This window comes from Fringilla coelebs (assembly GCF_963513975.1).
Source record: "Fringilla coelebs genome assembly, chromosome: 23".
Taxonomy (NCBI): domain Eukaryota; kingdom Metazoa; phylum Chordata; class Aves; order Passeriformes; family Fringillidae; genus Fringilla; species Fringilla coelebs.
In genome coordinates, this window is record NC_140049.1 from 739,460 (window position 1) to 763,671 (window position 24,212).

At 59.6% G+C, this 24,212-nt stretch overlaps 1 protein-coding gene across 1 annotated transcript; it reads left to right on the forward strand.

Moving 5' to 3' along the window:
* Nucleotides 1-1,222: 1,222 nt before the first annotated feature.
* Nucleotides 1,223-23,373, forward strand: LAMB3 (laminin subunit beta 3; the record flags this gene model as incomplete). The annotated part of the gene is made up of 24 exons (XM_084220846.1): nucleotides 1,223-1,267; nucleotides 1,523-1,626; nucleotides 1,918-1,982; nucleotides 2,498-2,652; nucleotides 10,241-10,355; nucleotides 10,494-10,567; nucleotides 10,659-10,838; nucleotides 11,351-11,414; nucleotides 11,694-11,869; nucleotides 12,434-12,557; nucleotides 12,824-13,012; nucleotides 13,092-13,247; nucleotides 13,832-14,031; nucleotides 14,874-14,985; nucleotides 15,254-15,626; nucleotides 16,069-16,229; nucleotides 17,201-17,409; nucleotides 18,353-18,556; nucleotides 19,096-19,240; nucleotides 20,439-20,646; nucleotides 21,629-21,770; nucleotides 21,897-22,073; nucleotides 22,470-22,623; nucleotides 23,012-23,373. 24 exons carry the CDS (start codon nucleotides 1,223-1,225, stop codon nucleotides 23,146-23,148), a joined length of 3,669 nt encoding a protein of 1,222 aa, XP_084076972.1. The 3' UTR covers nucleotides 23,149-23,373.
* Between the last annotated feature and the right edge of the window lie 839 nt (nucleotides 23,374-24,212).

The following is a 24,212-nucleotide window of genomic DNA, read 5'->3' on the forward strand; positions in this document are numbered from 1 at the left end:
GCAGCTGCAATCTCCACCTGTAACTCGTTCCCTCCCTGCCACCCAGGAGAGCACTGGAGCTGTTCCAGCGTCTGCCTGCCACCAGAACCTGGGTCTGACACCCCCCTGCCACGGGGCTTTCAGGGATCCCCGGCCCTGAGCACCCACCCGTTCCCAGCTGGTTTTTCCCTCTCCCATTTTCACTGGTTTGCAGTTGATATTCTGTAAAGGAGCCTTTTCCTCGGTTTGGATCCTGTTTGACCCTGTGGGGCCCGGAGCTGCAGGCGATGCTTTGCCTCGCTGGGAGCCCTTTACACACACGAGGCGCTGCCGCGGGGTTCGGCTGCGCGGGGCTCGCTCACCGCAGCGTGCGGGGCCGTGCCGGCAGCTCGGGGCACGTCTCATCCCTGCCTCCCTCCCTCCTTAGACATTCCAGGGTTTCTCTCGCTTCCCTGCTGCCGCCGGCCGGGCCGGGCCGGGCGGGGCCGGGCAGGAGGAATGCGGCGTTACCGCATTGCTGAGCTCCCAGGTGTGCCCAGGTGTGCCGCGCCTCAGCCCAGCTCTCACACTCCGTAGCCCGAGGGACGAGATTTATTCCCCAGCTCCGTGCGTAGCCCTGTTCGGAGCTGCTGGCCCTCAGCCTGGCGTGCCCGTGTCCCTCGGGGCGGGGATGGGACGTGGGTGACACCGACAGCAGCACAGGAGGAGGGACCCGGAGTGGCCTGGTGGGTCCTGCTGAGCCCCTCACCAGTGTGGGAGAGGAGCTCAGGGGTTATTCCACTGGAGTGCATGGAAAGGGCTCGATAAAGGTTTGCTGAGGATGAAAACCAGTTTCAGCCGGAATTCAGCGTGTGGGCAGCGCTGGGGGCGGTGGCTGCGCTCTCAGCTGCCCTCCCTCCAAACCGGCTTTTAGAAATTTCTGACTTTGCTGCCGCAGTACAACAATGACAAAGTTATGCTGCTGTTTCCATCAGTGTTTAAAGGCTGGAGCTGCGGTGCTGGGGGCGGCCCTGCCGTGCCAGCCCTGCCGGGGAGGGTGGGCGAGCTCTGCTGCGGCAGTCCCAGCGGGGTCAAACGGAGCCCATCTGGGTTAAATTGAGCCCATTCGGGTTAAAATGAGCCCATCTGGGTTAAATGGAGCCAATCTGGGCTAAATTGAGCCCATTTTGGGTTAAATGGAGCCTATTCGGGTTAAATGGAGCCCATTTTGGGTTAACCGGGCTCTGCCCCGCCGTGCCCGCGGATGGCGGTGCCCGCCCGGCGCTGCCGGGAGCCGTGCGCTCACAGGGTGTGGATGTCTGGGGATCCCTGAATCACTCCTTTGTCATCGCTGCACCCACGGGCACCTCTCTGCAGGTGAGGCAGCGCGCGTTAAAAGCCTGCGAGGAGCGGCCGGCGCTCAGAGGCTCTGGCGGCTGCCGGGGGACGCGGGGACACCGCGGGGCACACCGGGGACAGGGCAGGTGAGGTTTCTGTTTGCTGCGGGTGTGTGCTGGCAGCATTTCCTCCCCTGGGCTGTCCCACGGGGCTCCTTTCCCTGCAGGAGACGCTCTCAGGTTTTTATGGATTTCTCCTTTTCCTGGAATGTGAGCTCGGGCCACGGCGCGAGTTTGGATGGGGGATTGAGTCTGGAAGCGCAGGGCGAGGGTGGGGCTGGGACACACAGAGTGCCTGGGGGCTGCAGGGCTCTGTGTGTGCACCCTCCAGCCCCCATCCCGCCCAGCACCAGCGGGGCTGGGGCAGGGGCTCCTTACGTTGGAGGCAAATTCAGTTTCAGCATCTGATTTTCCTTTCGTTATTCTCGATTTTCCCCCCATGCTATTCTGCGTAGATTAATTAAAAGTATCTCCCTGCGAAGTGAGAAGGAAGGAGGACCTGGACTGGACTTCTGAACTGACGTTTTCTGCTCTTTTGGTCTCACTGCCAACCCTTCCCCAGCCGTGTCTGTGGCCCCATGGAGCCTGGCCGCCAGCTGTGGCCGTGGGCAGCGCTCGTCCTGCTGGGTAAGGCTCCCCCTGTGCTCCCGAAGGGCAGGGGAACAGCTGAGTAAAGGGCAACGCTGCGGATGGCAGCTGTGCAGCAGAGCCTGGCCTTGATTGTAGGGCTGGGGGGTGGCAGGGGGCTGCTCTCTGTGCTGAGCTGCAGGGCCAGGGGACAGCCACCGGGGCCGGCCCTGGGAGCAGGGGACACCTCCAGGGCTGCTCAGTTCGATGGGCAAGGCACAGAGCATCCCTGCAGCCCGAGGGCTGGGGCAAGGAAGTGTTTTGGAAGTAACTCTTAGTACAAAGCACAGTTATTAAAATAATATAAAAATAAAGGTTACACCTCAGGGCGAAACACCTTCTGTTTATTGGCACATGTCCTGGGGAGGCTGTCCCAAGCATGGCCTCGTGGCTGGTTTGGTGCAGTGAGCAGCTCCCCTCGCTGAGGGGCTGCTTGGTGTCTGTGCCCCCTGAGTGACTGTGGGGCTGCTTGGTGCCCCCTGACACCACCCTGAGCCCTGTTCCTGCTCTTGCAGCTGCCCCGTGGCTGCCGGCAGCACAGCGATCCTGTTCCCAGGGAGCCTGCTACCCTGCCCCTGGGGACCTGCTGCTGGGGCGGGCCCCTCACCTGAGAGCCTCCTCCACCTGTGGCCTCAGCAAGCCCGAGACGTACTGCACCCCCCACGGACAGGTACAGCCCCTCCCCCCACCCAGAGCTCCCCTGGGGTGGGAAAGCCTTCCTCCCCCCTTCCTCCCTTCCATCCTCCCCTCATCCTCCCTCCCATCCTCCCCACCCCCAGGGATGCTCCAGCCTGGAGGGGGCTCTGAGCTGGGATGAGCTCTAAGGTCCTTTCCAGCCCAAATCATTCGGTGGTGCTGGGATTTGTCCCCTGCCAGCCGTGCTGGGGCAGTGTCCCTGGAGCCCTGCTCTGCCATCCCCTGGGTGAGCTGGGCACCGAGGCAGCCTCAGGGCGTGGGCAGCAAGGTTCTGGCACGGAGCCCTGGGGAAAAACATCCCCGGCCCTCCTGTCCCTGGGCATTTCAGTTCTGAACAGAACTGGTATTTGCTTGTCATAAATGGGAACACTCCAGCTTGGAAAAGCTGCTGAAGCTGTTTCCAGTCCCTGGCTGTGTGGGGGCAGGAGATCCTGCTGGGGGGAGGATGCTCCATCCAGCTGCAGATTCCCGCTCTGCCACCGAGCCAGAGGGAGAGTTTAGGGATAAATCTGCCAGAGCAGAGCTGGGAGCTGCAGGGGTGGTGTGTCCCTGGTGTGAGCGCTTCCTGCAGCCTTTCTGTGGCTGCTGTTAACCCCAGAAGAGCCTTGGGAGGAGCCCCGAGGGTTCAGAGCAGGACAGGCAGAAAGGGTCTTGGAAGAGATGCTCCAGAGGAAAGGAGTGGCAGCTCCCCAGTGGGGCAGAGTTTTCTGCACTGGAGCCCAGCTCCTGTGAGTCAGCCTTGTGGTTTTAATTCCCTGCAAACTGGAGGCCAAGATGTGGCTGTGAGTGTATTTGTGGAGCCAGCGGTGTCCTGGCCGGGCTGGACAGATTTCCACTCATCCCTGAGCTCAGGGAGGGGCAGCTCCCAGCCCAGAGGGGTGTGAGCATCAAATCCTCCTGGATGCTGGGCTGGCTGCAGCATCTCTTCTCCCTCAGGTCCTTTTCCAGGCTGACAGTCACAGTCAGGCATTTCCTCCACTCCCTTTTTCTGGAGCTCTTCTGCCGCTCCCAGGGATCAGGATTTGGGCTCACAAAAAACCCCTTACTGCTTCCTCTGGCTTAATTTGCTTTTCCTTCAAAATTTTTGCTTATAGATGAGGAAGAGTGCTCAAAAATGTGCCTCTGAAATCTCCATTTAACAATGGCTTTTGGCAGTGACTCATGTTTGAAAAGGGGCCGTGGGGGCCTTGTGCTTGGGGAGTGAGTGAGGACAAAACCCTGATTAATCTGCTCATGCTAAGAGCAGCTGGAATGGGCTGGGTGCCCCCTGTGCCTGACCCTGGGGGCCCTTTCAAAGGGCATCACTGTCACCCTGTGCATCACCTGAAGGGGGGCCTGGACCTCTCTGTGTGCTGGCTCTGGAGCAGGAGTGCCCTGGCTGCAGGATCAGGGAGAGAGGGCTCCTGGAGGAAGGCAGGGAGCAGGGCTGCAGTCGGCTCTTCCAGGCTACAAATCCCAAAACTCTTTGGTTTTCATGTCCCTTGTCCCTTGCCTTACAAGTACCAGGGTTAAAGGGGATGTGGAACAGTTCACATTGGGTTGACCTGGATTCTCCTGCTCTGGCAATGGGCTCTTCTCTTCCTGACATTTTGTTCCTTTATTGAAATGAGAGATCCAGAGTTACTGAGAGCAAATCCCCTGATTTCTGTTCTGCAGCTGTAATTGCTGGTGGAGGTTTGATTATACCAGCTCCTAACTTGGGAGAAATCCCCACGGGTTCAGTATTTCCTAATTTTTCCCTCCCTTTCTCTACTTCCCTAATTTAAGCAAAACTGAGCTCGATTTCCCTATTCCCATCCTATAAAAAGCAAGCCCGTTTAATTTATAGACTCTTTTTTTGGTGACAAGCCTTGCTCTCGTTCAGCTGCCAAATAGGTACAAATCTGGGGGTGGTTTTGCAAGCTCAGCAGAGGGCACAGGACCAGGGGTTGCTGCAGTGCCCGGCTGCTCCTGCCGGCCCCAGGGCCCTCTTTTGCAACTCTGGTGGTCACTGATCAGCCTCAGCCTCTGCTCCATTGTCTGCCCGGCTCCAGATCCCTCTAACCTTTATTCTTTGCACTCCCGATTGCTCCATCCCTGGCCGGGGCTCAGCCGGTGAAATCCGAGCGGGGCGCTCAGCATCGCCGTTTTTAGCCCGGGCAGGGACAGAGCCCGGCTGAAACCCTCGGGCTCGGAGCTGCTGCTGAGCCAGCAGGGCAGGGAAACGGGAAATGCACCGGGAAAAGCAGCGAGGCTGGGCTTGGGGTCTGCAGTGCCGAGGGATGTTCGGTGGGACGGGCTGAGATGGACTGAGGGGTGGTGCAGCCTCAGTTAGCGCTTCCTTTATCTCTAGAACAGAATAGATGTAAACATCAATGTTATAGATGTAAATATCAACGTGTGCCCGGCTCCCAGGAGCACGGAGCAGCTCCTGCAGCCACAGGGAGGCTCAGAGTGGCCTTCACAGACACCCTGAGCATCCCTGTGGGATCCTGTGCCAGAGAACGGGGGAGGAGACAGGGCAGGAGCAGAGCTGTGTCCCTGTGCTGCTGCTCCTGGAGGCTGTGAGTCCTCACCCTCCAGCCCTGGGACACTTTTGATGTTTAAAACGTTTGCATGGGATTTCCTGCCTGTCTCACCTGAGCTCTGTGGGCACTTGGTGGATGTGGAGGGGGAGCAGTCCCCTTTACCAGCTCTGGTGTCACAGTGACATCTGGGGGGGGAGAGGTGAGTTCCAGAGGAGCCAGGCAGGGAGATGTGAGCCCACTGGGGCTCCTGGCACAGCACAGGGGTCCCTGCTGCTGATGGATGGGGGCAGCTGCCTGGCAGGGCTGCTCTGGAGCCTCGGCACCGACTCCTCTTTGGTGCTTCCAGAAATACCGGCCAATGTCTGCTGGGATGGAAGTGCCAGACAGCTCTGGGGCTGTGCTGGGGCTGTGCTGGGGCTGTGCTAGGGCTGGCATCTGCTGGGCCACCTGCCCAAGTCCCTCGGGGAGCTGGGAGCCCACCCCAGAGGCTGGAGCAGGGAAAGCTGTGCCTCCCACTCACCCTCCTTCCCACCCACAGCCAGCTCTGCATGGGATAACCACGGCTGGATGGGACCAAAGCCTGGCTCTGGTCTGGGTTTTTCTTTGCCCAGTCAGGGCTTTGCCCCGCACAGTCTGTGCTCTGAGGGGTTGAAGGTAGGCAGCGAGCACGGGCTGCTGCTCGGCGCTTATCTCACCCAGGCATTCAGGCACGCCCTGTCCCTGCTGCGGGGATGTGCCCCTACCTGCCCAGGAACAGCCAATTTCCCGTGGTTCTTCCCTCCTCCCTTCTCTGCATCTCATTTTCCTGGCCTGGGGGCTGCAGATTGACACATGCTGGGAGACATCTCCTCACTGCCTGGCACCGTGAGGGGTGTGGGGTAAGCTGCTGCAGTCTGGGCTTTGCAGCCTGTCAAATCATCCTGGCAGATTTGAGATGCAGTTTGGCTGATGTGAGAACAGATGGGGTGAGGAAAACAGCACCCACGAGCTTGCTTTTAAGTGAGGGGAAGGAACTCCATTTCCTTCAGCCTCATCCCTGGGAGGCTTGTCCAACTGTGCCTTTACCCCACCTCTGCTGCCCCTCCTGAATCTGGGGTGGAACCAAGCTGGGGGCAGAGCCCCCTCTCTGTGCTTTGAGCTCATTTCCAGGGTCATTTCCAACCAGCCAAAGTGGCTCTGATGTCAGGGCAAAGAGAATCTCAGGCCCAGGCTGGGATTTTGGGGTGTCCTGTGTGGGGCTGGGAGCTGCACTCAGTGATCCCTTGGAACTCCCTGATTCTGTGCTAGATCTGTGTTCCCAAACTGATTCCCAGTCCAGTTTAGGGAATGCCAGTTGCTCACTGGGAAGTTTAACCATGATGGCAGAGCCATGGGAGCCTCTGCTGCCCTTTTCCAGGGCAAAGGAAGGGATTTCTGCCCTGCTCCAGGAGCCTGGCCCGGCCATGTGCTGCAGTACCAGGGCTGTGATAGAGCAGTGACCTGCAGGAAAGGGGCTGGGACAGGGAATGCCAAAGCCTGGCTTTGCAGGGCCTTTGCCCACCCCAGAGTTTGATGACCTGATCTCTGTGTGTGTATAAATTCCCACTGCTCTCCAGGGTGTTCCCAGACAGAACTGGGATGGTGGTTGGTGTCCCTGTGGAGCACTGCTCGGCAAGGAGCTGGCACAGTGCTCTCTCCCCTGGGGCAGAGCGGGACCCCCGAGGCCCCACGGCTGGGAGAGGTCTCTGCTCCATGGCTGCACAGCTCAGCTTCCCTCTCTGCTGATAAAGAAGTGCAGCTTATTTTGGACTCAGCTCCTGTGCCAGGAGGTTTTTATTTCAAGGGCTCTCTGCTCGTGTTAAAATGGCAGCAGGAGCTCCTGAAATATCGTTGGGCAGGGGCCATCAGGTTAAATTGTGTGAGCTCTGCTGCCCTGCACGAGCAGGGAGGCTGCTCAGGAGCTGGGTCACAGGGCCAGGGCAGGAGGAGAGCAGCACAGACCTGCAGACCTGCCACTTTCAAGTTGTTCTTTGTGGACTTTTCTCCCCTTCTGTTCATTTCTGAGACGTGACTCTATTTATTCTGAGCGCAGGAGTTTTCCCTCTCACACAACTGTGCTGTGAATTATCTTTCAAAAGTCTGGACTGAATTTCCCTCCATCCCAGAGCCTCCATAACCCATATTTTGTGTCTTTGGAGCAGCTTGGAGGCACAGAGGGTGAGAAGTGATTTCCTTGCAGAGCCAGAACCCCTTTTACCTCCCTAACCCAGTGCTGTCAGCCCCCCCAGTTCCCTGGCAGGGAGGGGAGGCTGTGCTGGGAGCCAGCACCGATCAGCCCAGAGCAGATCCCAGAGCTGCCCTGCCTCTGGTCAGATCCCAGAGCTGCCCTGCCTCTGGTCAGATCCCAAAGCTGCCCTGCCTCTGGTCAGATCCCAGAGCTGCCCTGCCTCTGGTCACGTCCCTGTGTGCCCCTGGCAGCTCCCAGGGATCCCCTGGCACAAAGGGAAATGGCCAAGGGCTGGAGAGGTACGTGCTGCTGAGGCTCTCCTCACTCTGGGCAGTCATTTTTGGTAATTCCCTCTGTCCCGAGGAACTTTGAGCCACATAGTCACAGCTGGTAAGGGCAAATCCTGCTCTTGTGCTGTACAGGGGTTTCACAACTCACTCCGAGGCTGTGGCATAGATTTGGTTTCCAGTGTTAATTTTAGTCTTAATTGAAAAACTAAAAAAAAAAAAAGGGAGATTTTTGCTGCCAGCACAGCCCTGGGCTGCCTGGAAAGGGTCGGTCTTACACCCCTGAAGCTTCATTTGTCCCAGCACCACGTCTGAGCGGGGCTGCAGCTCCTCCGTGGCTGCTGGAGAGCGCCGCTGCCCCCGGCTGTGTGAATGAGCTCATAAGTATGCACGAGTCACTCCTAATGAATAATTTAGCCGAGATTAACCTTTCCCCTTGCAGGAAACCTTCCTTTCTCCTTTGCTAAGCACAGTCAGGACTGGTGGGAAGTTTAATCACCGCTGGCAATTGTTCACTAGATTGTTTCTGTGGATAATTCCTGCAGCTCCCTGACAATTTGCTGCTCGTGGCCATTATCTGAAATGAGTTCTGCCTAGTCCTGATTAAATTCTTTGTGATTCTCACTGCTAGAGCCATGGAAATGGCATGATTATATATTTTCAGCGCATGTTTGCTTACTTTGGGATATTGTTATAAATACTGTAGTTTGCCAACTCCTGTGCTGGGGTATTTATAGACAGAGAACATAAAGATTGTGGAAAGTGCTGAAACAGATGGGTTCCAAGTGAGGATCCCACTGTGCCCCCAGCTGGGGTAGGATCCCAGGCCTGGGACAGAGCAGACCCAGGTCTGGGCTGTGTGAGAAATGAAACCACAGATTAATTCTTGTAAACCACAAATTAATTTTTAAAGAGGAAGCCAGAAATTGTGGTGTCACTGTGGCTGCCACCCTGCTGCCCTCCCGAGCCCAGACCTGTCCCCTCCCCAGCCCTATGAAGGGCCCTGTTTGGGCTTTGGGCTGGATTTGGCTCCTCTGTTTTAAGCATCCTGTGGGAGGTTTTAGCACAGGGATGCCTGTGCAGTGCTGCTCATCCCTTGTCACCCCCGGCCCTGCTCAGACCCTGAAAGCTGATTCCCCTCTGGGGTCACCCAGAGCCACTGCAGCCCCTGCCAGCCTTGCAGAGGGTATCTCATTGCCTTCCCTGTGCCAGCTGTGCCCCTGCCAGAGCCAGACCCCCTCTGCAGCCAGGCTGACATTTCTGAGCCATCCCTGGCACGCTGTGCTCCATCCTCCCTGATCCCTGTGGCCTGTGGCGGTGACAGACGTGTCCCACTGCTCCATTTGGGAGGCTCCTCTGCTGCTCAGGCCACTGACACCTCGGACTCCCGGAGGGTTGGGGCTGGAGGAGATGATGCAGTTCCAGGGCCCTGTCATGGGACACCTTCCGCTGCCCCAGGCTGCTCCAAGCCCCATCCAGGCTGGCCTTGGGCATGGCCAGGGCTGGGGCAGCCTCAGTTGCTCTGGATAACCTGTTTTCCACCAGCCTGGAGGTGCTGAGCCCTTCATTTCATGGTCTGAGCAGCATCTGCCCCCTCCCAGCGGTCTCTGCAGTCCCTGGCTCCACTCCAAGAGCTTCAGCTGGGGCCTCCCCATGTCCCAGGGATGCTGCTGTGGGCTCTGGCACCATCTCCCCAATTCCCCACCTCCCCATTCCCCATCCCCCTGGCCCTGCCCTTCCCACCTTGGCCTCACCTGGCTGTCTCCATCCCAGTTTCCTGGTGGTCCTTGCCCAACCCTCGCCCACCCCGAGCCTTGGCTGCTGTCCAGCCCTTCCCTCTCCCTGCTCTTGCTCAATCTCTTTGCTGCTGCTTCCTGCCCGTCCCTGAGCCGGCGCAGAGCCCCGCGGTGGTGGCTGCTGGTGGCTGCAGGGAGCGTTGCCTGGTTAGTGACAATTTGGGTATTGTTTGCTCCCGGGGGACGCTTTTCTCCCGTTCCCTGTGCTGAATCTCTGTTTACTCCTTGGATCACTTGCTCAAGTGAAGGGCTGAACTTTGAGCCGCTCGGCTCGACTTCCCACCCCCTGGCTTCTCACCCACTGCGAGCTCCTGCTCTGCTCCCCGGGGAGAGCCCTGGGGGCTGAGCACAGCCGAGCCCTGGGATAGGAGAGAGGCCCTTCTGTCCACCAGACAGCCCCTGGGCTGTGTGGAAAGGGCAGAGCAGCGCTGAAAGGCTGCAAAGGGCTTTCTGTGCAGCGTTGGCATTGCGGAAACCGGGGGGGTTGCTTAAAAAACCACAATTTTGATGGTTCGCCAAAAATCTGTGTTAGTCAAAAGCCTTTTGGGTTTAGATTTTAGTCCATAAAACCTTGAGCTGTGGCTTTCAACAAGGTGTGCAGGGAAGCACTTGAGGCCTGTGTGTCATCAGTCTCGCTGATCGTGGTCCTCCAGCTCTCTCTCACTGAGCTCCTTGGTCCGTAATGAACCCACCCTGCCTTTCTCCTCACCCCCGAGTCCTCTCCAGGGGCTGCTGGGGGGGTCACTCCTCCGTCCTTGCTTTGCAGTGGAGCATGAAGTGCTGCAGGTGTGACTCGAGGCTGCCCCACAGCTACAGCGGGCACCGCGTGGAGAACGTGCTGTCCTCGGCCGGCCGCGCGCGCTGGTGGCAGTCCCAGAACGGTGAGGGGCACACGCTGCTGCCACGGCCCGCCCGAGGGGGGAGGGCGTGCTGCTGAGCTCCGAGGGTGGCGAGGAAAGGAGGAAATGGCCGTTACTGTCCCCAGTGTGTCCCTGTGACCGTGCCCTCTGTGCCCACAGGTGTGGAGCGCGTGTCCCTGCAGCTGGACCTGGAGCAGCTGTTCCAGCTGGACAGCGTGGTGCTGCACTTCAGGGTGGGTGTCTGGGGGCAGCTCCTCTGCTCGCCGGCTCTCAGCCCGTGGTGCCAGCCCGTGTGTCTGTCGGTGTGTCTGTCCGTGCCCGCAGGCGCCGCCCGCAGCGATGCTGATCGAGCGCTCTCTGGACGCTGGCAGGACGTGGCAGGTGCTGCAGTACCTGGCATCCGACTGCGCCAGCGCCTTCCCCCGCGTGCCCCGCGGCTCCCCCGAGGGCTGGCAGGACCCCCGGTGCCAGGAGCTCAGGGGGCACTCTGTGCATGGGGGCACGGTGGGTACTGGGGCTTGTGGCAGGGAGCCCTGCTGGGGCTGGGGGGGACAGTGCTGCAGGAATGGGGTGGCCTGGGAGCCTGGCACACCTGGTGAGGGGTGGGACATGGAAGCTTGGTACACCTGGTGAGGGGTGGGGGGGAATGGAAACGTGGTACACCTGGTGAGGGGTGGGGGAATGGAAACCTGGTGAGGGAGGGGGGATGGAAACCTGGTACACCTGGTGAGGGGTGGGGTATGGAAGCTTGGTACACCTGGTGAGGGGTGGGGTATGGAAGCCTGGTACACCTGGTAGCAGCCAGCAGTGCTGAGGGCAGCTCTTGGGAAGATTCCTGCTCCTCTGCAGGAGCGCCTTTGCTGCTCTGTGACAGGCAGGTGTTGTGTCCTCTGCAGCTCTAAAGGCTGTCCCTGTGTTTAGTGACGCTGTGCAGAAGCAAGTCCAGAGCACACACTGCCAGGAGCACAGAGCAGCTCGAGTTTCTTGCTTTTTAACCTGTTTATTCCCCATCTAAGGTGAAATTCAGCGTCCAAGACCTGGGGTCTACAATCAGCTCCTCTTACAGCCAGATCGTTGGGAGTAAGTGATGGGCTCCTCCAGAGCTGGGCAGGAAGAGGGGAATGAGGCTCCTCATGGTTCTCCCTGCAGCGTTGGGAAGTGCTGAGCTGGGGTAACCCCTGGGGGACCCTGAGCTGCACCTCTGGGCTGTCAAGGAGCAGCATTTGGTCTTTGCTGATGGCTCAGCTGCTGCTCTGTGTGCCACTTCCTCCTTCCCTTGCTCCACGCCCTCCCCACCAGCTGCAAGGAGCTCCTGCTGGGCACCTGCTGCCCCTCACACCCGTCCCCTGTCCCCAACAGGGCTGGGGCCCTTCACCAACCTGCGCATCAACTTCACGGAGCTGCCCCACATCCCCCGCCAGGGCTACCACGCGCCCAGCACCTTCTACGCCGTGACGGAGCTGCAGGTGCTGGGGAGCTGCTTCTGCCACGGCCACGCCGAGCGCTGCGGCCCTGCAGGGGAGCAGCACGGCACGGTGAGCTCACTGTGGGCTGCCAGGGGGCTGGGCACCCTGGGATGGCTCTGCCAGGGACCTGGGCACCCTGGGATGGCTCTGCCAGGGACCTGGGCACCCTGGGATAGTTCTGCCAGGGGCTGCCGGGGACCTGGCACCCTGGGATGGCTCTGCCAGGGACCTGGCCACCACAGGGATGGCTCTGCCAGGGACCTGGGCACCCTGGGATGGCTCTGCCATGGGCTGCTGGGGATCTGGGTACCACTGGGATGTCTCTGCCGGGGACCTGGGCACCCTGGGATGGCTCTGCCATGGGCTGCCGGGGATCTGGGTACCACTGGGATGGCTCTGCCGGGGACCTGGGCACCACAGGGATGGCTCTGCCATGGGCTGCCAGGGACCTGGCACCCTGGGATGTCTCTGCCAGGGGGTTGGATGCCGCTGGCATGGCTGCACTGCCTGCCTGGGGTGCTCCTTGGCCACAGTGACCAGGAATGGGCTGTGGGAGTCTCTTGGCAGGGTTTGATCTGGTGAGGCTCTGTGCCGAGCCGCTGCCCCAGGGTGGGTGACCCCTTGTCTGTGCAGCAGGTGCCCGGGCGCTGCGTGTGCCAGCACAACACGGCGGGGCCGCACTGCGAGCGCTGCGCTGCCCTGTTCAACGCCCGGCCCTGGGCCCCCGCCGAGGACAGCGACCCCCACGCGTGCCAGCGTACGGCCAGCGCTCCCCCCGCCCCAAATCCCGCCCGGCCGCGGCCCCCAGCCCCTCCCGGGGCTCTGTGGGGCTGCTGCTGACGCGGTGTCTGGGCACCTTTGCCTCTCACGGGCCGCAGCAGCGCCCTGGTGCCACTGCGGGGCTGTCACGGGTGTCACCGTGTCACACGGGAGCCTTGGGCACCCTCTAGTGCCACGGCTGCTGTTGCCAGGGGATTTGGTGTGGTGCGGGCTCCAACGGAGCCGTTTGCTGGGATTTTTCAGGATGTGACTGCAACGGTCACTCGTCCTCGTGCCACTTTGACCCCGAGCTGTACCGGGCCAGCGGCGGGGCCAGCGGGGGCGTGTGTGACAGCTGCCAGCACCACACCGAGGGCAACAACTGCGAGCGCTGCCAAACCGGCTACTTCCGCAACCCGCGGCGGGAGCTGAGCCACCCCGAGGCCTGTCTGCGTGAGTGCCCCCCCAAAAACCCCCCAGCACCTTCCCCAGGACCTGCCCCCTCAGCTGGGCCGTTTCCTGCCCTTTGCAGCCTGTGAGTGTGACCCGGATGGCACCGTGCCCGGCTCTGTCTGTGACCCAGGGACAGGGCGCTGTGTCTGCAAGGACAACGTGCAGGGCGACCGCTGCCACCTCTGCAAGCCGGGCTTTGCCCAGCTGGCCGGTGCCAACCCCGCTGGGTGCCGCAGTGAGTACCCCTGGGACACCCCCTGCCCCCGGGGTGCCCTCTGTAAAAGGGAGCTGTGTCCTGCCCAGCTGTGCTTTGGGGTTTTCAAGGCAAGGGCCCGTTTTGTAAAGGTTTATAAAAGCTCCCTGCTCAGTCTGCGGGTGGTTTCAGGTGTCAGTTTGGCAAAAAGCACGGGGCAGGTGGGGTTTGGGGTGTGCAGCTGTGTCCTGAGTGCCCCCAGGGCTCAGGGGGTGATGCCATGCAGAGCAGGGCAGCACAGGGCAGCTGTGGGTCAGGGTACTGCTGTGTCCCCCCAGGCTGGGGGACACTGAGGCCCTCGGGCTCCAATCCCCGCTGCAGGTTTGGGGGCTGCTGTCAGAGCCAGGTGCAGATCTCCTGTTTGGGGGATGCTGTCAGAGCCAGGTGCAGATCTCCTGTTTGGGGGGTGCTGTCAGAGCCAGGTGCAGATCTCCTGATTGGGGGGTGCTGTCAGAGCCAGGTGCAGATCTCCTGAGCTCAGATAGGAAGGGAGGGAGGAGAGCCCCCCTCGGGTGGCGGTGGGCTCCACCCGAGGCTGCTCCTCAGCCGGCCCCTCCTTGTTGCAGGGTGCAGCTGCAACGCCCTGGGGACGCGGCAGGACACCGTGCCCTGCGACGGCGACAGCGGGAGCTGCTCCTGCCTGCCCAACGTGGTGGGCAGCGACTGCGGGCAGTGCGCGGCCGGGCACTGGGGCCTGGCCAGCGGGCAGGGCTGCCAGCCCTGTGCCTGCCACCCCCGCGGCTCCCGCAGCCCCCAATGCAACCAGGTACCCCCAGCCGGCTGGCAGCCTCCTCCTGGGAGGGTTCCTCTTCCTGCAGCAGCCTTTCCTTTCCACTCCTGTGCTTGCTCTGTTCTCTCCTTTCCAGTTGCTGCTGGGAGGGGCTCTCGGGGGTTGAGCTGCATGGACCAGGGTGGCACTGCCATGGCTCTGTGTCCCCTCTCTGTGACCTGTCAGAGCATCAAACCCACCTGCTGGGCGGCTCCTTTGTCCTGTCCCACCTAGAGGAACCCTCACAAAAAGTGCTGCGTGTTCCCCAGTGCATCCCACTCCTATTTGCCTTCTCCTAATTCTTAGAAAACACCACGACAGATTATTCAGGAAAATGAAAGAAAGTGGTAATTATTGAGGCAAGATTAAGTCACTTTAACAAGCCTGATATTTATCAAGGAAGTCCTAATAAGACATCTTCATCCAGGCGAGGGAAGTTAATTATGCTCATTTGTCAATGAAAAGCATGTGTGCCACTTCAAGCTTAAGAGGCAACTGGGAAAATTAAAGTTGAATGTAAAAAACCCCAAACCATGACAAATTCTAAGAGCCTAAGATAGGCTCCAAATGAGCTCAGCGTGGGGAGGAGACCTGAGATGGCAAAGCAGCTGCTCGTGGGCGATTGCTTTGTTTTTGAAACAAGGCTGAGCACCTCCTGGTGGTGCTGGGGCTGTTTGGAGCCTGTTTGCATCCTGCGCCTGAGCTGCAGCCTGGCAGGGGCACCTCGGGCACGGCCTGGGCACAGACTGACAGGAGGAAATGGTCCATGGGTGGTTTTGGTGGCCAGGAGCAGCTGGGGGAGAGCTGTGCCAGCTGTCCCTAATGTGCTGCCCTCTCAGTTCACAGGACAGTGCCCCTGCAGGGACGGCTTCACAGGACAGACGTGCTCGGCCGTGGGGCAGCAGCAGTGCCCACCCCGGCACTACAGGGATGCACGGGGAGGGTGCACAGGTACTGCTTGGGCTCGCTGCTCCCTGCACAGATTTATCCAGCACTGCCCCCCCAGCAGCCTTGGCGTGTCCTGGGCTGGCCCTGTAGGGTCAGGGGCTGTGCCAGCTCCGGGGCCTGGGGGCTCTGCCCGCTCCCCTGGCTGTGCCAGCGGGAGGGGATGGATGTCAGCTGGGGTTGGGAGTCATTAATCTAATTAAGGGGCTGATTTTACACAGATAGAAAGTTACTCACCACCGTCTTCTCTCTCCCTCCACCTTCCCTGTCCCAGAGTGCGACTGTGACTTCCAGGGCACGGAGGAGAGGGGCTGTGAGCAGGCCACGGGCCGCTGCCTGTGCCGCGCCGGGGTCACCGGGCCCCGCTGCGACCGCTGCCAGCGGGGCCACTGCAGCTCCCAGCCGGGCTGCCAGCCCTGCCACCCCTGCTTCCACGCCCTCGACGGGGACATCGAGCGCCTGCGCCGGCGCCAGGCCGGCCTGGCCAACGCCACGGCGCGGCTGCCCGCGGGCACGGGGGGCTCCCAGCTCGGCCCCCGCCTCTCGCGGGCACAGGGCAACCTGCAGCAGGCGCTGGGCATCCTCGGCCACCCCGCTGGCACGCAGCAGGGCCTGGCCCAGGCGGGCAGCGCGCTCGCTGCCATCAGGTGAGGGATGGCAGCTGCCCGTGGGGCGCAGCCCTGATCTGCGGGGAGCTGCCGGGGTTTGGTTCTGCTTTGTTCTGTCCCTGCCGTGCCTGGCTCTGCTCACGAGGGGAACAGGGAAGCAGCAGAGCAGCACTTCCACGTGTGCCTGTCCCCTGCACAATGTCCCCGAGGCAGGAGGAGCATGGGCAGCCTGTGTGGTGGCACTCCCAGGGCACATCCATCATTCCTGGTCCCTTCATGGGCACGGCCCTGCTGTGGAGGGGCTGCAGCCCAGCTCCTCTGCAAGCCTGCAAGGCCCTGGCATGTCCTCAGCTGTCTCAGAGCTCAGAAGTGCCCCTTTGCCAGGTGCTGGCAGTGCCCCAGCACAGGTGGCCCTCTCAGCCCTGCTCTCTGTCTGCTTTGCTCTCTGCCTAATTCCCATTTTGTTCTTGTTCTCTCCCAGGGAGCAGGTCCAAGGCATAAATCCCGACCTTCATTTTCTGGATGACACTGCCTCTCTGTCGAGGGAGCTGGAAGCCCTCAACAGCAGCTTGTTTGTCACCAGCTCCCAGTACCAGAGCAAGAAGACCCAATTTGAAACCAGCCGCAGCACGGACCTGTCAGGTACAGCTCTGTAGCTGCAACATCTCTTAATTTGCAGTCATTAATTTACCTCAGCCCGCCTGCCTGGGGTTTTTCCCTGGCTGGTGGATGAGAGGGGGATTTTAACCTGCTGTCAGCCTCAGAACAGCAAACACATCTCCTCTCCAGTGAGGGGTGCTTCCCAGGCAGCCTGGCCCATGGCTGGGGCTTTCACACTGCTGGGGGACTTGCTCTGGTGTTTTGGGGCTGGCAGCTCATTCACTGTTCCCCCCTGGCACAATCTCTGCTGCCAGGCAGGGGTGGGAAGGGGACAGCCCTGCTGGGAGAGTGTCACTGAATCCATGAGGCAGCAGAGAATGGAGGCTGAGCACAGATGGAAGGGATGGAGGGTGGGGAAGAGAGCCAGGCTGCTGTCAGGCACTGGGGAGGAGAAGAGCTAATTAAGCCCTATGATGATGCTGGTGCTTGCTCCATGGGTCCTGCTCCAGCTCCTTCTCTCCCAGTGCCTCACTGCTGTCCCCTCCCTGCCACAGCACACAGCTTGGGGACGTGGCAGCTGTGCCCAGTGGCACCAGGACAGTTCACTCTGCACCTCTCTGTCCGCTCAGAGCTCCATGTTCTTCACCCTCCTTCCAGCCTGTGCTGGAGGGGAATGATGGGGCTGCTCAGGAGCTGGGCAAAGGCTCTGAAATCTGTCCTGGCCTGCCAAAGGCCAGGATCAGTGGGTGTGCTTTGGCTGGCTGCAGTTCAGCTTCAGCCCTGAGCTCAGTTTAGACTCCAGCCCTGAGTTCCGTCCTTCAGGAGACCTGGAGCTCTCTGAGGGAATGGCTGAAGGTCTTTGGAACTAAAAGGAGTTTTTGGTGATGCCTGGGTGACGAATCCTGCACCCTCTCCTGTGCAGGAATCCAGCGCAGGGCAGAGGCAGTGCCTCCCCGAGGGGCCGTGCTGCATTTGTGAGTCATTTGTGCCTTTTATCGCCTTGATTCCCGCAGGAGCCCTGCAGACGATCCGCTCTGCCTACCGCAGCTCCGGCGGCGCCGCCAGCCTGGCCGCGGGAGCCCCGGCGCTGCTGGCCCAGGCGCGGCAGAGCTGCCGCAGCGCCGCGGGGCTGCAGGGGGACCTGCGGGGGGACACGGCCCGGCTGCTGGCCCTCAAGGGCGAGCTGGCCTCGGGCCCCGACCTCGCCCCTCTCATCAACCAGGTGAAGATGCCAAGCGGGTTTTTAACTTGCCCACGGGCTGTGTCTGGTTCTCAAGGGGGCCCTGCAGAGCTCAGGAGTCCCATCCTGCAGCCCTGCACTCTCCTCAGGCACGGCAGGACAAAGCTCTGTCCAGACAGACTTGGCTGGAGAAGTGGCTGAGCATCCCCTGCCCAGGGATCACAGATCCCACAGCCCTGCCCTCCACCCCCTCCCTGCCTGTCCTTTTCCCTGCAGGGACTCTCTCCTGTCGCTTCTTGTATCTCCAAGACCCCCTTAATTTCTGGCTGAGGTTCCTCTCATTTCTCCTTCACTGCTTTGTTATTGCCATGGAGACCTATTTCGGTGTCGGTTGCTGTGGAGACCACCAGCCTCCCCTCTCTGCTGCCGAGGGCACCAGCACATTCTGAGCCACCAGCCTGGCCTGGCTGGGCACGTGGCAGTGCCCTGCTGCACTCTCAGCCTGGGGGCAGCTCTGCCAGCTGCCAGAGTGAGCACTGCTGCTGCTCCCAGGGGCTGCTCGTGCAGCTCTCCCCCAAGGTGAACAGGGCAGAGGGGTGGTTCTGCAGAGAGCTTTGCTCCACACAGATGTGCTCTTACTTATCGTGAGCCACTGGGGCTTGGCTCCTGCTTTGCTCCTGTTTCCGCTGCAGCTTGGGCTGGCGATGCCATGCTGACCCGGTGTCACTGGCTCAGGTGGGGCATCCAGCTCTGCCTGCCCTTCTCTGACTGCACATCTCCAGCGCTTTGGGCTGTGCCACCCGTGTCACTGCCAGCCAGCTGGGCTCCCTCCCGTGCCCACGCAGCTCCTGCAGCAGGTGCTGAGCAGGTCCCAGCTCCCTTGGCAGGGTGTGCCATCCCCGTGGGGCTGTGTCTGCCTCCCCGCGGGCACCGAGGTGCGTCCAGCCGGGCACTGCCCAACCTCAGCTCTTTTCTCCCTGCCCAGGTGTGCGGAGGGGCCCGAGCGGAGCCGTGCACCCCTGCCCACTGCCAGGGGCTGCTGTGCCCTCGGGACAACAGCTCTGCCTGTGGGGCCGGCCAGCCCTGCCACGGCCTCTTCCCGCTGGCCGGAGGGGCCCTGGCTGCGGCCGGGCGAGCGGCCAAGGAGTTCAGCAGCCTGAGCGCCCGGCTGCGGGACACGGCACAGCTGGTGAGTGTGGGCACTGCCTGTCCCCACTCTGACCTCTGCTTACCACAGCAGAGAGCAAGGAATACCCACCTCAAACTCTGCTCGGGGCTTAATCCCTTGGGCAGCTTCAGAAACCCAGGAATTTTGGAGTGGGAGGCTCCCTGCTGGGTGTGGGTTCTGCCTCCCCAGCTGAAGCCTCTCTCCCTCCTGGGTTGGGATCAGTGTGGCACAAGGGCTGGGAAAATGGAAAACTCCCCGATTCTGCAGGTTTGATGCAACCTGAGGGAGTTCATGGGTTAGAGCACTTGCAGCTTCTTTCTGTGCCTTGCCAAGAGAAAGTGAGGTTTCAAAGTGATTCAAAATGCATTTCAAAGGTGTTTTTAAAAGCTGAATGGTGCTGCCTCTCTTTGAGAGCTCCTTTGCAGACCCAACCCTCAGTCTTTGACACTTACAGCCCTTTGAAGGTCTGGCACAATGAGAACAGGGAACAGTGCCTGGCCCAGGGCAGGGCTGGGGGCTCTGGACGGAGCAGAGGCCCCAGCAGTGATTTCTGCGTGCAGATCCAGAGGACAGAGCTGTCGGCGAGTGAGATCCAGAGCAGCACGCGGCGGCTGGCGGAGCAGCTGGGGCTCAGCAGGGCGCAGCTCCAGGGCGACGTACGGCGCGCGCGGCAGCTCCTGCAGCGCCTGCGCGCCTTCCTGGCAGGTACCAGGGCAGGGCTGGGCCGGGCTGGGCTGCAGCCTGCCTCCTGCACGGCACCGCTGCTGTTTGGAGGGAGCAGAGAATCACTGGGCTTGGCGCAGCCCTCCAAGGTCACAGCCCAGCTGTGCCCTTGTCACCGGCCCAGAGCACTGAGTGCCACGTCTGGGTGGGCCCTGGGTGCCCCAGTGTGACCGTGATCCCAGGGGTCCCAGGATGAGGGAAGAGATGAGAAAGTTGACTCCATGCTCAGAAGGCTGATTTATTATTTTATGATATATATTATATTAAAACTATACTAAAAGAATAGAAGACAGGATTTCATCAGAAGGTTGAGCTAAGAATAGAAAAGGAATGAATAACAAAGGTTTGTCTCTGACCGAGACAGTCTGGACAGCTGGACTGTGGTTGGCCATTAATTAGAAACAACCACATGAGACCAATCCCAGCTCCACCTTCCACCTGTTGCATCCCACAGCAGCAGATAATCATTGTTTTTTCCCGAGGCCTCTCAGCTTCTCAGGAGGAAAAATCCTAAGGGAAGGATTTTTCATAAAACATGTCAGTGACGCTCCAGGGATGGGGGTTTGCAGCCAGCAGTGACCTGATGCACTGGGGTTTTCTGGCCACGCTCGCTGATGCAGACAGACAGATGACCCTTCTCTGGAGCAGGCTGTTAATCAGATGAAGATTCCTTATTGTCCTACAAACTGATGGGATGACTTATTGTTCACAGACGGATTGTAATAACATAATGAGCCTCCTGAGCATTAGCTGAATAAGAAAATCAGGTCATTTGGTGCTGCCTGGTGTTAATGATGAGTGAAGATATTTCTGAGCTAATCGCGGGGCTAATGTCCCTTGGGCTCTGCCTGCTTCTGATTTATTAACTTTTATTTGTGACATGAAAAAAGGCTTGTCTTGAAACACACCCTCATCTGCTTAGTGAGGGCTGCCTCACTGCTGTGGGCTCAGCCATGGTGTTAGCATTGCCAAATTCAAGGTATCATTTCAGCTGCTTCCTGAAAGTTTTGCTGGTGTGCGTGAGAAGTGGGTGGAATTCAAGGAGATGTGTTGAGAAGGGATCCTGGTAGTTGTCTGCAGTGAGGAGATGTGTGTGAGACGTGCATGGGTGTCTGCCCTCCTCCTCCCTTGCCTTTGCACTCCCACCTTCCCTGACGCTGTCTGTCTGCTGGCTCTGCAGACAAGGACACGGATCCTGCCTCCATCCAGGAAATCAGTGAGTCAGTTCTCTCCCTGCGCCTCCCCACGGACGCTGCTGCAGTCCGGAGGAGAATGAGCGAGATCCAAAAGCTGGCGGCGGAGCTGCAGTGCCCCGAGGACATCCTTGCCCAGACGGCCGAGGACATCGCCAGGGCCAAGAGGCTGCAGCAGGAGGCAGAGCAGGCCAGGTGGGTGGGGGTTCAAGGCCATTGCCAGCCGAGGGTCCCTTGGCTGGGCTGCAACTGGTGGTTCTCAGCTGGGCTCAAATCTTGCTCTGCCCGAGCTGTCCTGACTTGCACAATCTGAAGTTTTAGGCTGCGATCTTCTGTGTCCATCCAGTGCCTAAAAGAATGAGTCTGCAATCTCCAGACACCTCCCGGGGGCCCCAGCGCAAATAAATCTCCCCAGAATAGATCCTGTTATAGATACCAGGACAAGAAGGGCTTTATGGAAAGCAGGGGAAGCTTTTCTCTTATCTCGAGTGCCTGTGCTGGGAGATGACAGCGTTGCCCTGGTATTAGCTGCTATTGGTGACCTACATCCTAATTGCACAAGAGAGCATGGGGAGAGTTAATGGGCTATTTGTTTTCTGGGTGAAAGTTGGGACGATTATTCCACGGTCCCTTAAAAAGTAATTACAGGGTGTCCTTGCCAATTTGGAGCATCTGCTTTGTCACAAGTTGACTTGCAGCAATACCCCAGCGAGAAGGTCAGCAGGATAAATCTGTAAACTCCTTGGCAGAGTCTGACACCTGCTTAACCTGCGGGAAGTGATGAGGCAGGGGAGCCTGGCTTTCTGCAGAGCTCTGTCACCCAGCCTGAGCAGTCCCACTGTGAGCAGAAAGCTGTTCATTGGGGCTGCTTCCGTGGTTATTGCTTTCCCTTTGACACCTTGCCGTGCACCATGAAATGAACATTTCGGACTAGTTTGAAGGAAGGCATTTACCTCCCCTTCATAATTTGTCTCCTCTGCTTGAGGCTGTGAAGTGGAACTGATGTTCTTCTCAAAGGGAGACCTGCTGGAGTCCAGATGTGTGGGTTTTGGGGGTGGGACACTGTGACCTACCCAGCAGCAATCCTCTCCTGCTTCCCAAGCTCCCTGACTATTCCTCTGTGACCTGGGCTCCCAGTCTTTACCCTTATCCACCATCACTTCTTGCTTCTCCCCAGGAACCGGGCAAACGCCGTGGAGGGCAGCGTGGAGGAGGTGCTGGGGAGCCTGCAGCGAGCCAACACGGTGCTGCTGGAGGCCCAGGGGGCCCTCAGGGGCTCGGGCTCCTCGCTGCGCTTCATCCGCGAGCGCGTGGAGGAGGTGAGGGATCCTGGTGGCCTCCAGAAACCATCCCTGCGCCCCGTCTGCGTCCTTCAGCCAGCAGGGCTGGCACAGGGAGGCCTCTGGGTGCGACTGCCCTCCTCACGGGGCTCCCTGTGCCCGCAGATCGAGGCTGTCCTCGGGCCAGCCGAGAAGAACGTGGCGGCCATGGGGGCCGGGCTGGCCGGGCTGGCCGGGCGCCTCTCGCAGCTGCAGCGCAGCACGGAGCAGAACCGCCTGCGGGCCGGGGACGCGCGGGACACGGCGGGGACAGCGGCACGGCAGGCCGGCAGGGCCCAGCAGGTACCGGCTCACAGCAGGAAACAGCTCACAGCAGGACCCAGTGGGTACCAGCTCAGGGTGTGCCCACTGCCACCACAGCACAGCCAGCTGTGCCCTGGGTGATGCCTTCCTGTGCAACCATGAGCTGTCCCACCACAGCATCGTCCTGCTGCTGAACCTCTCCAGAGCCGTTCCCAGCCCTAAGGCTCTTTGCTGGGAGCTCATTTCTGGTCTGTCCTGCCTGAGGCAGAGCAGCTCGTGGAGCTGTCTGTCGGTCTGTGAGTGCATCACAAACTTTGTGTGGTAACAAAGCTCTGGTGCAGCATCCATTTAACATCCAGGTGGGATCCAGCACTGGCAGTGCCCCTCTGCCCAGCCTGCTGGACCTTACCTGCAGTGTTGTTTGCCTTTCCCCAGGCTCTTGCCCAGGTGAAGGAGCTGTACTCGGAGCTGCAGAGCAGGCTGGGGCAGGGCCCGGCGCTGGGCGAGCGGGGCACCAGGGTGCAGAGCATCGGCCGGGAGGCACGGGCGCTCTTCCAGGAGACCATGGGCATCGTGCTCAGGATGGAAAGTAAGGCTCTCACAAACTCAGAGTCATCGAGCCCTGGGGCAGGGCTTGGACTGCTGCGGTGTAATGAGGGAGACAGCAAGCTTTGGGCAGTGAGAGGGTGGGATCTGGGTGGGCTGCTGCTGCTGCTGTGCCAGGGAATTGAGAGTTTTCAAGGGTGCCACCATGAAGAGAAGCCCTGCCTGCAATGCCACTGTGCTCCTGTTTTCCTCCACACACTCATTTCCGTTTTTTGGCGTTCAGACCTAAAGGGAGTGGTGTTTGGGGGTTGTTTAGAGGGGGGAGTGCAGCATGTTGGTTTTCTTGCCCTGTCAGAGCTGTGTAGGAGTGAGGTGGATGCTCAGCCCGACCCCACCACATAACCCTTCCCTTCCCTGCCCTCTCTCCTCAGCTCTGGAGTCAGAAATTCAGGAAGGCAACAAGGCTCTGGTGTCCAGGATGTCACGGCTGTCGGGGCTGGAGGAGAGGGTGGGCAGGATCCGGGACAGCATCAAGAGGAGAGTCGCCTACTACGAGAGCTGCTCCTGAGCAGCGCGGGGCATGCCTGCCTCCCCTGCACACACCGCCTGCTGCACTCATCCCACTTTCCAGCTGGAGCTCTCCTGTGCCCAGTTCCCTATTTTTAGCAAGTTAATTTTCCATACCTCTGGAAAATAGCTGCACTGAAGCGACTGAGCACCCCCATGCAGGGGGTTGGACTGGCCAAAGCTGCCCGGTGGTTGGAGGAAAAAGGGGGAGAGACCTCAGGCTCCCGTGGCAAATAAACACATCCCAGGTTGTTATTTCCAGAGGGCTTTATAAACTGGGAAATTATTTTTTCTTCTTGTAGCCAATTCAAGCTGTTTAAGCTGAATTTCACTGTTCGAATTAAAGCTCTCCTGTGGGGTCTCTTAAAGCTTTTTATCTGTGCTGCAGTTAATTCTTCAAACATGCCATGGCTTCAGTACTTCCCTCTGAGATCTTCCTTCAAATAAGCAGATCAGAGAAGTGGAGAATTTTATCTCCCTCTGTACAACATACCTACATTTATGCAAATTGGACAAACACAGGCTCACAGTCAAAGGTGAAGTCAGATGTCTTGTTTGATTTTCTGCCACAATCTGCTTATTTTCCACAGAACATGTTGCCAGAAAAACACCAGTGGGAGCAGGTCTGGGATGCACAGGGAAAGCTTTAGGAGGGACTTAGCAGACCATTTCCATGTCAGATTTCTATGCATAACCAAGAGGCACTTTACAAAACAAATCTCAGCTTTATTAAGCAAGTGCTCATTGTGCAATTACAGCCTTGGAAGGGGAGCTCAGACCTTGCTGTGGTATTGTCACACACAGGGAGCTTTCTAGCAGGTTCTCTCTCCCGTTGCAGCTGCACTGAGTGCTGGGCAGCTGAACTCCAGAGTGCCAAAGCCTGGACTAACCAAGGCCCAGGAGAGGAGAGGGTGAGGGCTGTAAAAACAAGGGAGCTGCCCCGGGAGCGAAGCTCTGCATGGCTTTGGTTTGTGGGGCTGATGCATTGACAGCTAAACAGGGTGCAGGAAACAGAAGCTGATGATGCCCTATGAGAATGGACACTGGCTGTGGGAGCAGGAGCCT